The 15,346-nt window shown below is 36.7% G+C and overlaps 1 protein-coding gene across 1 annotated transcript in view; it reads right to left on the reverse strand.

Moving 5' to 3' along the window:
• Positions 1-15,346, reverse strand: part of LOC124590182 — a gene marked incomplete at its 5' end in the record, with an annotated part of 284,887 nt that overhangs the window by 70,330 nt on the left and 199,211 nt on the right. The window contains 2 exons of the mRNA XM_047131633.1: positions 11,689-11,851; positions 14,147-14,320. Of these exons, the coding sequence (XP_046987589.1) occupies positions 11,689-11,851; positions 14,147-14,320 (337 nt within the window). The remainder of the gene's footprint in view (positions 1-11,688; positions 11,852-14,146; positions 14,321-15,346) is intronic.

Raw genomic sequence — 15,346 nt, forward strand, 5'->3', positions numbered from 1 at the left:
AAAGTGCACAAAATGGTCGTGGAAGATAGCCAATTGAAAGTGTGTGAAATTGCTCACGCTTGCCAGATGTCATCTGAAAGGGTATATCACATTTTAACTGAAGTATCAGAAATGAAAAAAATTATGTGCAAAATGGGTGCTGTGACTCTTGACAGTGGATCAAAAACGTGCTGTCGCCATGGCAAAATTACGCAAACTAAGATATGAATTGTTCCCACATCCACCTTATTCACCTGATATAGCTCTGTCATACTTCCATCTCTTCCCAAAACTGAAAATTTTTCTTCGTGGATGAAGATTCACTTCAAACAAAGAACTGATAGCCGGAGTTGACAACTATTTTGCAGGCCTGGAGGAAACTCATTTTCGAAATGGGGTTGAGGCACTGGAACATCACTGGACCAAGAGCATTAATCTACAACGAGACTACATAGAAAAATAAAATAAAAAAGTTTCAGTGATGTAAGTACTTTTTTTCTATTCCGTTCCGAGAACTTTTCAAACCACCCTCGTACATATGAGTCCTAAGAGTAACTAGTTAGCTTAATGTTGAAGTTTTATTTCTTCACACAGTCTCTCCATCATTTTGATACCAAATTCATACTAAAATAATTCTCAGTCAGCAGTTCTTGGAGTTTTGCCCTCTTAAGGGCAGTATTGGTCAGATATTCTTCTCTCTTTAAATTTTACTAAAAATACTTTGATTTCTGTCTGCAATTTTAAGATAATCAACAACATTTCATCTGTGGACATCAACAAAGATTTAGAATCTTTTCTAACATATCTTCAAAATATCTACAATTTAGAACCTCTAAACATTAAGCTCCATATAATTCAAAGCTGATAATTCCATAAATATTATCCACCAAGCAGATGAGATATCTGCTGCTACTTTTGCAATTGATGGATCAAACTATAGGAAATAGAGTTGGTACAATATTGCTAATGATTGCTCATCTCATCACGATCCACACACACCATTAAAACAAGTTTTCTAAAAAGCATCAGGCAATTTTTAATTCCTCCCAATGTACATCATCTGGAACTGATTCCCTTCTCCCTCCCCCTATATAATATACTTCCATTTCTGACTTACTTTGAAGATACTTAAGCCTAACCATCCTTATTGTCCTATTATTGCTGTTTAGAAAATCAACACTCAATATATAACACCTTTTGTTTACAGTGCAAGTACAGTATGCTGCAAATTCTATATCTACAACTAATACATTTGTACATTATTATATGCTTCAGAAACAACTATTCTACATCCACATCTACATCTACACTCTGCAAAGAACAGTGATGTGTATACAGAGGGTATGACCCATTGTACCAGTTATTAGGTTTCTTCCTGTTCGATTAACATGCTGAGTGTGGGTAGAATAAGTATTTAAATGTCTCTATGTATGCTGTAATTAAACTAATCTTATCCTCACGAGCACTACGTGAATGGTTTGTAGGGGGTTGTAGTATATTCTTAGAATCATCATTTAAAGCCAGCTTTTTTGAAAGTTTGTAAATAGGCTTTTTCCAGACAGCTTCTGTCTATCTTCAAGAGTCTGCCAGTTCAGTTCTTTCAAAACCTCAGTGACGCAGGTCAAACAAACATGTGACCATTCATGCTACCATTCTCTGTATATGTCAATATCTCTCGACAGCTGTATATGGTATGGGTCCCACACACATGAGCAATATTCTAGGCTGGGTCACACGACTGATATGTAAGCAATCTCGTTTGCGGGCTGATTGCATTTTCCTATCACTCAACCAATGAACCAAAGTCTGCTACCTGCTTCATCCATGACTGAGCCCATGTCATCATTCCACCTTGTGCCCTACAAAGTGTTACACCCAAGTACTTGCAGAGTTTACAGATTCCAACTGTGGTTCACTAATATTCACATTTTTGAACATTTGAACCAAGCTGCCAATCGCTGCACCACTTTGAAAAGTCTGATGCTTATATTAATATTGTCCACAATATCATCAATAAACAACACAATCAGCAAAAAACCCAACACAGTTCCCTGGGGCACACCTGAAATTACTTTTACATCTGTTGTAACACTCCATCTGAGATAAAATACTGCAACCTCCCCACAAAGAAATCTTCAATCCAGACATATATTTTGTCTGATGCCTTATATTATTGTACTTTTGACAATAAGCGCAGACGTGATAAAATATAAAATGCTTTTCAGAAATCAAGAAATACTGTTCTACCTGACTGCTTTGATCTAAAGCTTTCAGCAAGTCATGGGAAAAAAGTGTGACTTGGGTTTTGCGTGACCAACGTTGTCATAATTGATGCTGGCTCGCATGGAGGAGATCATTCTGTTCATGATACCTCATTGTGTTTGAGCTCAGAATGTGCTCTAAGATTCTACCTTGAAGCAACGTCAAGAATATAGGATGGTAGTTTTGTGGATCACTTCTACTACCGTTCTTGTATATGGGTGTGACTTGTGCTTTCTTCTAACAACTGGGTACCGGTTTTTGTTTCTGGGATCTATTAAAGATTACAGTTAGAACAGGCCCTGCAGCTTTATTCAATTTTAATGATTTCAGCTGTTTTCCAACATTTCTGACATTCACACTTGGTTCACTCATCTTCTCAGTGGTGTGAGGATGAACTGGAGCAATCCTTCTGGATTTTCCTTGAAAGGGAACATTTTAAAACAGAGTTCAGCATTTCAGCTTTTGCTTTGCTACCCTCAAGTTCAGTTCCTGTCTCCTTCACAAGTAACTGGACATTACTTTTGTGGCATTAACAGCCTTTACATACAACCAGAATTTCTTTAGGTTTTATGAAAGATCATTTGACAGCATTTTCCTATGGTCATCACTGCAGGCTTCATGCATTGCTCTCTTGACAACCGAATGTGTTTCATTCAGCATTGCAGTACCTACAGTCGTATGCTGCGCTTTACATCTATTATGCAGTAGTTTCTGTTTCTTCTGAAGTTTCTCTTGGGACACTAATTCTGCAGTTCCTCATTAAAGGTCTTCATAGTACACGTTACAACGACTGGTCAACAGTCAGAACTAGTCATATCCATAGATCATTAGACCATTGGAGATGCTGCTTAGCTGTTATAAACTTGTACAGTTACTACACTGAAGAGCCAAAGAAACTGGTACACACGCCTAATATCGTATAGGGTCCATGAACACACAGAAGTGCTGCAACACGACATGGCACAGACTCGACTAATGTCTGAAGAAGTGCTGGAGGGAACTGACACCATGAATCCTGCAGGGCTGTCCATAAATATGTAAGAGTACGAGGTGGTGGAGATCTCTTCTGAACAGCACGCAGCATGGTATCCCAGACATGCTCAATAATGTTCACGTCTGGGGAGTTTGGTGGCCAGCAGAAGTGTTCAAACTCAGAAGAGTGTTCCTGGAGTCTCTCTGTAGCAATTCTGGACATGTGGGGGTGTTGCATTGTCCTGCTGGAATTGCCAAAGTCCATCGGAATGCACAATGGACAGGAATGGATGCAAGTGATCAGACAGGATGCTTACATATGTGACACCTGTCAGAGTCATATCTAGATGTACCAGGGGTCCTGTATCACTCCAACTGCACATGCCCCACACCATTACAGAGCCTCCACCAGCTTGAAAGTCCCCCACTGACACGCAGTGTCAATGGATTCATGAGGTTGTCTCCATACCTGCACATCTGCTCGATACAATTTGAAACATGACTTGACTGACCAGGCAACATGTTTTCAGTCACCAACAGTCCATTGTTGGTGTTGATGCATAGAGGCGAGGCATAAAGCTTTGTGTCATGCAGTCATCAAGGAAAGCCTATATCGATGATGTTTCATTGAACAGTTCGCACACTGACACTTGTTGATGGCCCAGCACTGTAATACACAGCAATTTGGGGAAGGGTTGCACTTCTATCACATTGAATGATTCTCTTCAGTTCTCATTGGTATGTTCTTGCAGGATCTTTTTCCAGTTGCAGTGATGTTGGAGATTCAATGTTTTACTAGATTCCTGATATTCAAGGTACACTTGTGAAATATTTGTACGGGAAAATCCCCACTTCATTGCAGCCTTGGAGATGTGTCCCATTGCTTGTGCGTGGACTATAATACCACATTCAAACTCACTTAAATCTTGACAACCTGCTATTGTAGTAGCAGTGACCGATCTAACAACTGCACCAGAAACTTGTTGCCTTTTATAGGTGTTGTCGACCGCAGTGCTGTATTCTGCCTATTTACATATCTCTGTATTTGAATACACATGCCTATACCAGTTTCTTTGGCACTTCAGAGTAAATGTCACTGTGTCTCACAGTGTTCATGGACAATGCAATTAATTTCCCAAATTCTCTAAAATCGTGGTATATTCCATATCATCTGCCTACTGCTGGTTATTTCTTCTTCAAGCACTAATTTCAAAACATTTATACCAACATTTGTACAGGGTAAGACACCATACATTGTGCAGTGTGAAAAATTTTAACTGCACCAGAAACTTGTCGCCTTTTATAGGTGTTGTCGACCGCAGCACTGTATTCTGCCTATTTACATATCTCTGTATTTGAATATACATGCCTATACCAGTTTCTTTGGCACTTCAGAGTAAATGTCACTGTGTCTCACAGTGTTCATGGACAATGCAATTAATTTCACAAATTCTCTAAAATCGTGGTATATTCCATATCATCTGCCTACTGCTGGTTATTTCTTCTTCAAGCACTAATTTCAAAACATTTATACCAACATTTGTATGGGGTAAGACACCATACACTGTGCAGTGTGAAAAATTTATGCTTCTAAGTCAATGTAATCAAAAGATATGGTCATTTATGTCACTGCTTTGATACTTGCAGACTCACTTATCAAAATTAAAATCTTGAAATTGTGAAAGAGGCAAGGTTTCACAATCCAAGTAAAGGAAAAATCCAGAAAACTTGTTAATTTATAATTATATCACATAAAAAATACTTTTCCACAATTTGTTGTCTGTTGGTCTATCTGTTAAGACCCTTTTTCTCAGGCATGGACAGAGGTATCTAGTTGAAATTTACACCAAATACTACAGTCTACGGTAAATAATTTAAGCTTCTAAGTCAATGCAGTCAAAAGCTATTGTCATATATGAGGGTTGTTTGAAAAGTTCTCAAAACAGCATAGAAAAAAACAACTTACATCACTGAAACTTTTTTTATTTTTCAGCGTAGTCTCCTTATACATTAACACACTTGGTCCAACGATGTTCCAGTGCCTTGATCCCTTCTCGAAAATGAGTTTCCTCCAGGCCTGCCAAATAGTTATCAACTCTGCTATAAGTTCTTCATTTGAAATGAATCTTCACCGATCAAGAAAAATTTTCAGTTTTGGGAAGAGATGGAAGTCTGACAGAGCCATATCACATGAATAAGGTGGGTGTGGCAACAATTCGTACCTTAGAATGAAACATCCCCCAGGCGGTGGCTAAGCCATGTCTCCGCAATATCCTTTCTTGCAGGAGTGCTAGTTCTGCAAGGTTCGCAGGAGAGCTTCTGTAAAGTTTGGAAGGTAGGAGACGAGGTACTGGCAGAAGTAAAGCTGTGAGGACGGTGCGTGAGTCGTGCTTGGGTAGCTCAGTTGGTAGAGCACTCGCCCGTGAAAGGCAAAGGTCCCACGTTCAAGTCTCGGTCAGGCACACAGTTTTAATCTGCCAGGAAGTTTCAATTCGTACCTTAGTTCGTGTAATTTTGATAAGGCAAAGGCACATGTGTGCAGGTGAGCACTGTCTTGATGGAAGATGACTTTCTTCCTTGCTAAACCTGGCCTAATTGTTTGCCCAGTGGGGGGAGAATCTACAAATAGAATCCCCTTCACACCCCAGAACAATGACACCATGACCTTTCCTGCTGAAGGAATTGTCTTTGCTTTCTTTGGTGGTGGAGAATCAGCATGTTTCCACTGCTCTGACTGTTATTTTGTCTGTGGGGTATAGTAGTGCACCCAAGTTTCATCTGTGGTCACAAACTGGTACAAAAAATATCATTCGATTCTCCTAAAATAGGCAAAACATTGTTCAGATATGTCCATTTTCATGCGTTTTTTACCCAGCGTCAAGAGTTGCAGCACCCATCTTGCAAATAATTTTTTCATTCGTAATTCCTCAGTTAAAATGTGATATACCCTTTCAGGTGACATCTGGCAAGTGTGAGCAATTTCATGCACATTCAATCGGCAATCCTCCATGACCATTTTGTGCACTTTTGCAATGATTTCTGGAATAATGACACATCTTGGCCGACCACTGCGCAGATCATCATCTAAGCTCTCCCAACCAAATTTGAATTCATTTATCCATTTGGAAACAGTTGAATATGAAGGAGCAGCATCCACCAGTGTATTCTGGAAATCGGCATTAATGTCCTTTGCTTTTATACCTTTCTGTACAAAGTACTTAATCAATGCTCAAATCTTGATTTTTTTCCATCTTCGCAAATCACAACACGGGAACAACAACAGAGCCACATCATCGCCACAGCTCTCTTCCAAGAGCACTGATGTGGCACATGTTTACAGGCAACAGTCCAATGAATATCACGTGAACAACTCATTACTCTAGTGCTGACCTCTCCTGGTGATTCCGAGAACTTTTCAAATCACCCTTGTATCTAACATATTTTGCTACCCAACAAAATCACTCACCAAAACTAATAGATGAACTACCTATGTACATGCCAGACCTGGTGGTCTAGCAGTAAAGGGTATCCTTGGAAACAAAGAGGTTGGAGAACTGAATCTTGGTCGGACCACAAAGTTTTCAGTCTTCATTTTAACGCGGCCTTAATCTCTTATCGATGTGAGGAGTCATGAGAAACAACATGTGGTTTGGATTCCGTGATTAACTGTGGGTCTCCTTTCCACAGTTGGATAGCAGAGGTAGGTTATGTACATTCAAGTCACCAAAGTAGTGTCACACATACATAGACTTCAAACTTTCTCAAATTTTACAACTGTGATCATTACGTGAGACTATGTGACAAGAAGCAATACACTTGTTGAATCACCTTTAAGTGCCTGCTCTCCTAATTTTAAGAGTAACATTATAAGACACAGAGTATTTACTTCTGATATCTTCCACTGGAAATTGTTGCCAAGTTCTATACACCCTTTCATTGATCCAAGTAGATCAGGAACCCCAACAAATAAAATATACTCTGAACTTGGTTTCAACTAATATTTATCTAACTTACAAATAAATCTATTGGTTTAAAACAACTTAAAATGCTCTATATGAACAACTTTCAATATTTGAAATTTGTGGATTTTTATACCAGATCCGTCATTAAACAAGAAAGAATAAAATTCTTCCTCCAAATCAAAGTTTGGGTGGAGTTCTCTTCTGAAGACAAAGGCAAGACTGTTCTTACCGTCATTTCCTGGTTTGTACCTAATCTCATGAGCCTATGTATCAGAGTGCTTGCAATGGGGACTGCCATGGGACATTAGTATTATCCATTGGAACCATTTGTGTTTGTACTCCTTCATGCTTTCTACTACACTAATCGTAACTCTAAGTGACTTCCATAAGTCAATACTTACAAGTTTGCCTCTTAAAATTTGCATCTAACATACAGCTAAGAAATGTCACTTGTGCTGTTACTCTTCTTGTTCTTCTACAAACTTATCCAAGACCATGTTACACCAGCATGTAGTATTGCAGCTGTTGACACGTATTTGTATTCTGATTGTTAACTCTTTCCTCATATTTTTTTATGCCACTGTTCACTCCATCATATTTTCGTGAAGTTTTTTCTAAATCTATGCTGCTGCAATAAATTGATAGTTCACATCCCAAATATTTGAATTAATTTACTTGTTCAATCATTTGATAACCTACAATAATTTTAACTAATTTATCACATTTTCTATTATTTCCATAGCTTTTGTTTTACTTGCTGAGATTTTCATTCAGAACTTTTAAATTTACAACACCAAGTGACACTGCTGGCTATGAAATCTTCATGTAAAATATAAGTGTTTATTTTGGCTCTCTAGGGGATGATATAACATTTAGTTCTTTGCCACTCTGAGTGCTAGTTTTTGTGTCAGATCATGATTTATTAAAACACATGCTCATTCAAGGTGAACTCATTGCAGCATGGAACATGGAATAAATAAATAAATAAAACATTCTGTTTAAGATAACTGAATATATAAAAAATCTACTAACCAAGCAGCAGCTGGAGAAAACACATATAAAAGTTATGAAAATGTGCAAGCTTTCAGCACCAGTGACTCCTTGTGGCAGAAGGCAGAAGGAAAGATCTTTCCTTCTCATCCCATCTGGTACTCCCTTGACTAGAAGGAATGGTATTTGCTTCTCATTCCATCCATAAGGCTCCCCTCATCCAGTGTGACTTCTATGTAAGTCTCCCCATTTCCTAAACCTCACCAGTCCTTTTCCCTCATCCCTCTTCCTTTTCCTCCAACCCTTCTGCCAGAAGAAAAAGCAACTGGATCCAAAAGCTTACACATTTCCATAAATTTATATGTGCTCTCTCATGCTGCCACTTGGTGAGTATATTTTTTATCCATCCTAATAGATTAGATTAGATTAATACTTGTTCCATAAATCATGAATACAACACTTCATAATGATGTGGAATGTGTCAGGTTAATAAAAGATGTCTGTACAAGATATTACATTACACAAAATATTGCATGACACTAATGTTTAAGTTTTTTTTTTAATTATTTTTTCTTCCCCCCCCCCCCCCCCCCCCCTTAATTTATATCTAAAAATTCAGCCAATGAGTAGAAGGAGTTGTCATCTAGAAATTCTTTTAATTTATTTGTAAATGTTAGTTGGCTGTCTGTCAGGCTTTTGATGCTGTTTGGTAGGTGACCAAAGACTTTTGTGGCAGAATAATTTACCCCTTTCTGTGCCAAAGTCAGGTTTAACCCTGCATAGTGAAGATCATCCTTTCTCCTGGTGTTATAGCTATGCACACTGCTATTACTTTTGAACTGGGTTGGCTTATTAACAACAAATGTCATAAGTGAATGTATATACTGTGAGGTTACTGTGAGGATCCCTAGATCCTTAAATAGATGTCTGCAGGATGACCTGGGCGGGCTCCAGCAATTATTCTGATTACACGTTTTTGAGCAATGAATACTTTTCTACTCAACGATGAATTACCCCAGAATATGATGCCATATGAAAGCAGTGAATGAAAGTAGGCATAGTGAGCTAATTTACTGAGATTCTTATCACCAAAATTTGCAATAACCCTAATAGCATACCTAGCTGAACTCAGACGTTTCAGCAGACCATCAATGTGTCGCTTCCAGTTTAACCTCTCATCAATACTGTCAAAAAATTGATTATTTTCATTGATGTATTATATTTTGTTTGATTTGTCATATATTCCTGCAATTTGACCTTTCAGTCAGTTAATAATACTTCATAAATAGGGTATAGAACATGGTTTAATGTTTCATTGCTCCTCAAATTTATACTTTTGGGATTGCCTTTCCAGTCCTACAAAGTTTTATCGATATTGACAAATGTTAATGTCTGTGACTGTGTTTCATACAGTGGCTCAATGGGATTCATTAAATAACTCCAATATTTCCCACAATTATTCTCTGTTGATCTGATCACACCCTTTCTCAAAATCTAAAAATAATATGAACAGAAGATTTTCACGTTCTGCTTATATCTTGCTTAACAACAATTAGTGTGTATTGTGGTAATAGATGATAATTCCTTTATGAATTGACGTTGACCTTTCTTTGCTCTCTGTTACTGGTAGCAATTTGGATTTAATTTTGGTTTCCTATACTTTATATGCAGTATGCTATAATGATGACTGTTGACAACTCAACACTTATACTATTTAGTGAGTTGTTGCCCTTACTCCTAAATTACATAAATGTGAATTAGGCATTTTTTCAAATTCATAATCAGTTATGTCATAAACAACCTAATGGAATTACATATACCTTTCAATATATCAACTGCACCATCAATATTGTCTTCACTGGTAATCTTTCTGGAAGAAATAAATGCCCATACAGGATTTAAATGAAGTCTGCATAAACATGACAGAAATTACAAGCCAAATAAAATGTCAAGGAGAAAGCCCTCCTTTGAATATAATTAACCAGAATCATGGTTTCTTCTTCTTTCTAAGTCACACAGAAAAAAGAAGGAAAACAATAAATGGAATGGCAGACCGTAAACAAGGATGGATCCAACAAAGTGGACAACTATCTTCCCCTTGTCTGGTAAATGCAGGGTGCACCTTGCCTTTGGATTCTAAGAGTTTTACCTCATTTTTTTTTTAATTTCACATCATGTTATTTTCTTTATTCTCCTTTCTCTCTCTCTCTCTCTCTCTCTCTCTCTCTCTCTCTCTTTGTTCAGTTGTATGGGGAAACAATTCTGAACTGAAAACCCTGAGATGGATGTTCACAAATGTCTCTCTGCTTTGCTGAGGATTTTCTGCCCACATGAAGGTAATACATTTATAACATTACTATTTTTACAAAAATATTACAATGACAAAAATTCCAGCATATAAAAGTGAGGGCTTGGTTGTGTAAGTAGTTGCTTTCAAGCTTTTGCTCTTCTTCCAGTTTGTGTGTGAATGCGCGCGCGCGCGCACGCACGCACGCACGCACGCACACACGCACACACACACACACACACACACACACACACACACACACACACACACACACACACACACACACAGAGAGAGAGAGAGAGAGAGAGAGAGAGAGAGAGAGAGAGAGGAAAATGTTTGTCCCAGTAACCGAAGAATAACAAAAGCTAGCACAATCATCTAATGCTGAAGACTGTATGTGTGTTACTCACCATTAAATAACAAGTGAACTGTTGCCTGTTCTGATTTTTTCAGTGTACTTTTTATTTATGTGAGGAAAAGTGCCAACAATAATATAATACAGAATCACTAAAAAATTCTAACAGATGATTTAAAAAAATAAAATTATGATTATACTCAAAACAAAATTAATGAAATGGGTGGTTGCTGCTCACCAAAATAAGCTGAAGGCCAGAAATGTATATTTCATCGCTTCCTCTTCTGGTGGAGCATCAACTATTACAGTTTTATGAATTGTAGAAGTCTATTACAGGAGGTTATTCTTAATATTATTCGTGTAAAAATTGAAAATAAAACACTACATACATGTAGTTTGTGGCAGAGAAGAAGAGGGAATACTTGATATAGCACTGTAGATAAACTGAAAAGATAATATAGGAACCAATGTTTAGGAACACATTGAATAGCAGTACATAAATGAATCAAGCAAATTTATGATACATCATGGATAAATAATGCAACAGATGAGATTTTATTGCAGCAGTATCTAAGAATGTGATGAATTGAAGAGAAGATAAGACTGAACTGTATAAGTGAAGCAGATAATGACACTCTTTTACAAATTCTATGTGACAAAAAATGTTGTATGACAAACAAAAAATATAAGGTGCTTCTCAAAATCTGGATAGCCAGTGGCATGCTAAGTACAAGTTGTGAATTAGCTGAGTGATTCTTTTTGAAAAAGAAGGCTGATGCAGGTCTCATATGTCGAGCAAGGTCAGATGTCAAGAAGTAGTGCAGTTTGTAGAGAAAAAAGATCATGTGGCTGTTCCAGTATGAAGATGTGCCATAACTCACCAGCAGTAACAGATGTTCCTCCTGTCTGTCTTGATGACACCCGTGTAGTCAAAGAGACAGTCCGGGGAGGGGCAGGAGGGGGTACATGTGCTTCATTCTGACGCCGTACTGGTAACCGGGGAGAACTTGTACTGCTGTTGCTGCTTGCATGACAGCTCTGAGACTAAATGCCATAGCAAAGCATAACAAAAGTTTATTTCACATACACACAAATGAATGAAATAAAAACTATTATTAAAATAAATGTACAAATGTGACTTTCACTTCCAGCCTGTCTAGCTAGCAAAAACATGCATTAAGTACTTAGGAAGAAGACTGTGGAAAATGAGACAACAAGAAATAGTTTTCTCAAAGGCAGGTATTTAAAGCATTATTAACTACGAGCAAAAATATAATACAGAGGCAAAATACTGAAGAAACTAAAGACAATATATTTGAGATGCAGCGACACATGGCATGACAAATGAACAGTGCTCAAGAGTACAGATGATAAATTAATTACCTTAGCACTGAAAAATCTACTACAAGCTGGCAGGAAACAGAAAATAATAGGATTTAATGAGAGGGCAGCAATATAGCTCTCTCAATATTCAGAACAGAATGTGCAATGATTAGAAAGTATAGATAAACAATGGACTTCTCTTCAAGTGTTTCTAAAAATCAGCTTAACTTCTTTGTAACATGTGAGAATGCAAAGGAGAATACATACAGAGTACTGACAAAGTTAGTGGCAGTAAGTAACAAATGTTGTACCAGACAATAAGAACACCAAAAAATTTCTTATGTTTCAAATAGTACCAATTATACAGACAGACAATGAAAAAACTGGGAAGCAACATCAGCACTGAAAATTACTATAGATTTGCTGTTCCTATGCTCAGACACCTTATTTATTCTTCTAATAGTTGTAGTAGATGCATATGGCAAAACATGAAAGTAACAAATTTTTTAATGGTCACCAACTGTTTGAAAATTGCATTGCCTGCAAAAGGCTTTTGCTGAAACTGGAGTGCTTTTTTCACAAATAACATTGCACACATATTTGGATGCTAACACATCACAACTGTAACTTTATGTATATGGATTCATGAGATATGTCACTAACTCTCACAGTCACCTTGCTACTTCAACATTTCACATTATCCTGACAAACTGTTCTTACAGCAATTGTGTTCCATATGTGGCCACCATTTTCAATCCTGGCCTTATCAACATTTTGCACCATCGATGTAACACACTAAAATAAGAAGATGTACACAACCCTTCATTGTCATACCATAAACCAACCATTTTTTCATCCTCATACCACACATCAAGGGATTATTCATGATTAACTCATCTGTGTAAATTTTAATGTAGTTAAATGAGGAATAAAGTTCCTGTCCTCATTGTGGGACAAAGAGGAATTGGAGATATAGACATCCAGCAGATATACATACAATAATACAAAACAAAAATTATTAATACAACATGCTGAAACCATGGGGAACAGAAACTGACCAAATAATTTAATCAAATTACCAGATATACCGGTAGTTTTGAGTGAATACTGCAAGAGGCACATTTTCAGCTGCCCTGAGTTCAAATTGGAATTTGATACTTGGCTACTCATGTTAATTGGGGCATACAATCCACTACTTTCTAGTACTTTATACAACTGAAAACAGTCAGTAATAGGAATATTACTGTATGTGAGTCCATCTAAAAAGAAAATTAGCTTCAAAATGAAACTACAGCCAAGTAAAGGGGGAGGACCCACTAACTAGATGGCAGCAGACTCATACACTTAAAATGAAAGACTAATAAAGATATTAACTGTTAGAACCAAGGAGTTCTTGATCTTGCAACAGAGGTGAAATGGTGGAGGCTACAAGGCTTATGAAATGATTAGACAGTCATGCTGATTGCTGTCACATGCCATCCAACTGTCTCTTCCCTGAGATGGACAAAATCTTTCCAAACTATTGAATAGTTTCATTCCCTTTAACACTTTCCTTTCTTTTGCTGGATGACAGAAGCTAATGCTTGGACCAGCCTTTTTCTTGCATATCAGACAGCTATCACCTAGTATGTATCGTAAGGGAATTTCTTAATACTATTTTTCTCTTAGATGGTGTACAAACAGATTCACTAAAAAAGAAAAAGAAGGTTGTTATTACCCACAATTCAGCAAGAATATCTTTAGTCATTATGTAAGCATTCAAAATTTAATTAATGGTTTACTCAACTGTGACAGAAAAAACAAGCACAATAAAATTTGCTAGCAGGAAATATGTTAAACAATTACAGATAGTTTAAAAACAGACAATAATGGAAAAAAGCAAATTAGCCTTGCTCTATAAATAACACAAGTTTTCCTGAAAGGTAAGATAACCATGATTCAGCCAAATATGATGTAAATTTTGGATTCCTTAGAGTTGTAATGCTAAAAAGACAAACTGCAAAAGAAATTGATTACCTCAGTGTCTTCAGAAATCACTCTAATCTTTAGTTCCACAGCTCCACTGCGAACACCTTGCAAAGAGAAAAAAAGTGCTTCATCTCCCAAGGAAGCTCTTCTTATATCATCTAAGCCAAGAGATAAACTTCCAAGAAAATCATTCATTCCAAATGTGTCATGGTCCCAAAGCATCTGTCATTAACAGAGAAATTTATTAATAAAATGTAATTGTGCACATCCAATTTTACATATTAATTAAAAATTATAATCTATATAAAAATCATGCCAAGTGACAGATTCATCTTTTGTGATTTATGTTTCAGTTAGCACTGACCAAACTGCACCTGCTGGTGGGAGATGTATAAATATATTTAAAAACTGGAGCAAATGATTGATTTATTTTTGCCATTTATTCTTCAGTTAGTACTGATCCAATTCCACCTGGTGGTTAGTAGGCACTCTCACACAAATGATCCGTGGAACATGAAATTAATTAACCAGGGTGAACCCTTCTCTGAATATGACATTCACAAATGCACTCAGTGCCTAGTATAGACCCATTTGAGTAACATGAGGTGAAAAATTCAATTAACAAAATACCTTTTGAAGTATGAACAGAGGAAAGGATGAAAAGAAAATTGTTTGTAGTAACATGATGGAAAAAGACGGAAAGATCATTGGATAAAAAAGGAATAACTAAAGAAAGAGGTCTTCATAAAGAGTAATGGGAAAATAAATGTTTAATAAAGCAGAGCAAAGATCAAAACACAACAGTAAGGTAAAAATTGTAAAGTTGTGGAGGAGACCAGTGATGAGCTGCTTCTTATGACAATCCATTTAATTACATGGCAATAATTAAAAGTAACATCACTATGAAAATATCACCATGACAATACAATCAATGATTCAGTACTGTCAGATATTGTGGCTGAAATAAATATTTTAATCCCCATATCTACTGGTTTTATGTGAAAGTTGATTTATAATTACTGAATATACAAATCATGAGCATCCTGTATATCCTGCATGGTGTAAAAAATAACCCAATAAAAACATGATTTAAAGGAAGCTAAAAACATTTAATATACACATTGTTCTTTTATAGAAAAATACAAATAATATTTCATACAATCTGATGTACATTGGCTATTTCATATTATAAACCTTTTATTATTAATCACATAAATAATTATCAGTGGGCTAAAAATAAGTTTTTAA

Source organism: Schistocerca americana, chromosome 1, assembly GCF_021461395.2.
Source record: "Schistocerca americana isolate TAMUIC-IGC-003095 chromosome 1, iqSchAmer2.1, whole genome shotgun sequence".
NCBI lineage: Eukaryota > Metazoa > Arthropoda > Insecta > Orthoptera > Acrididae > Schistocerca > Schistocerca americana.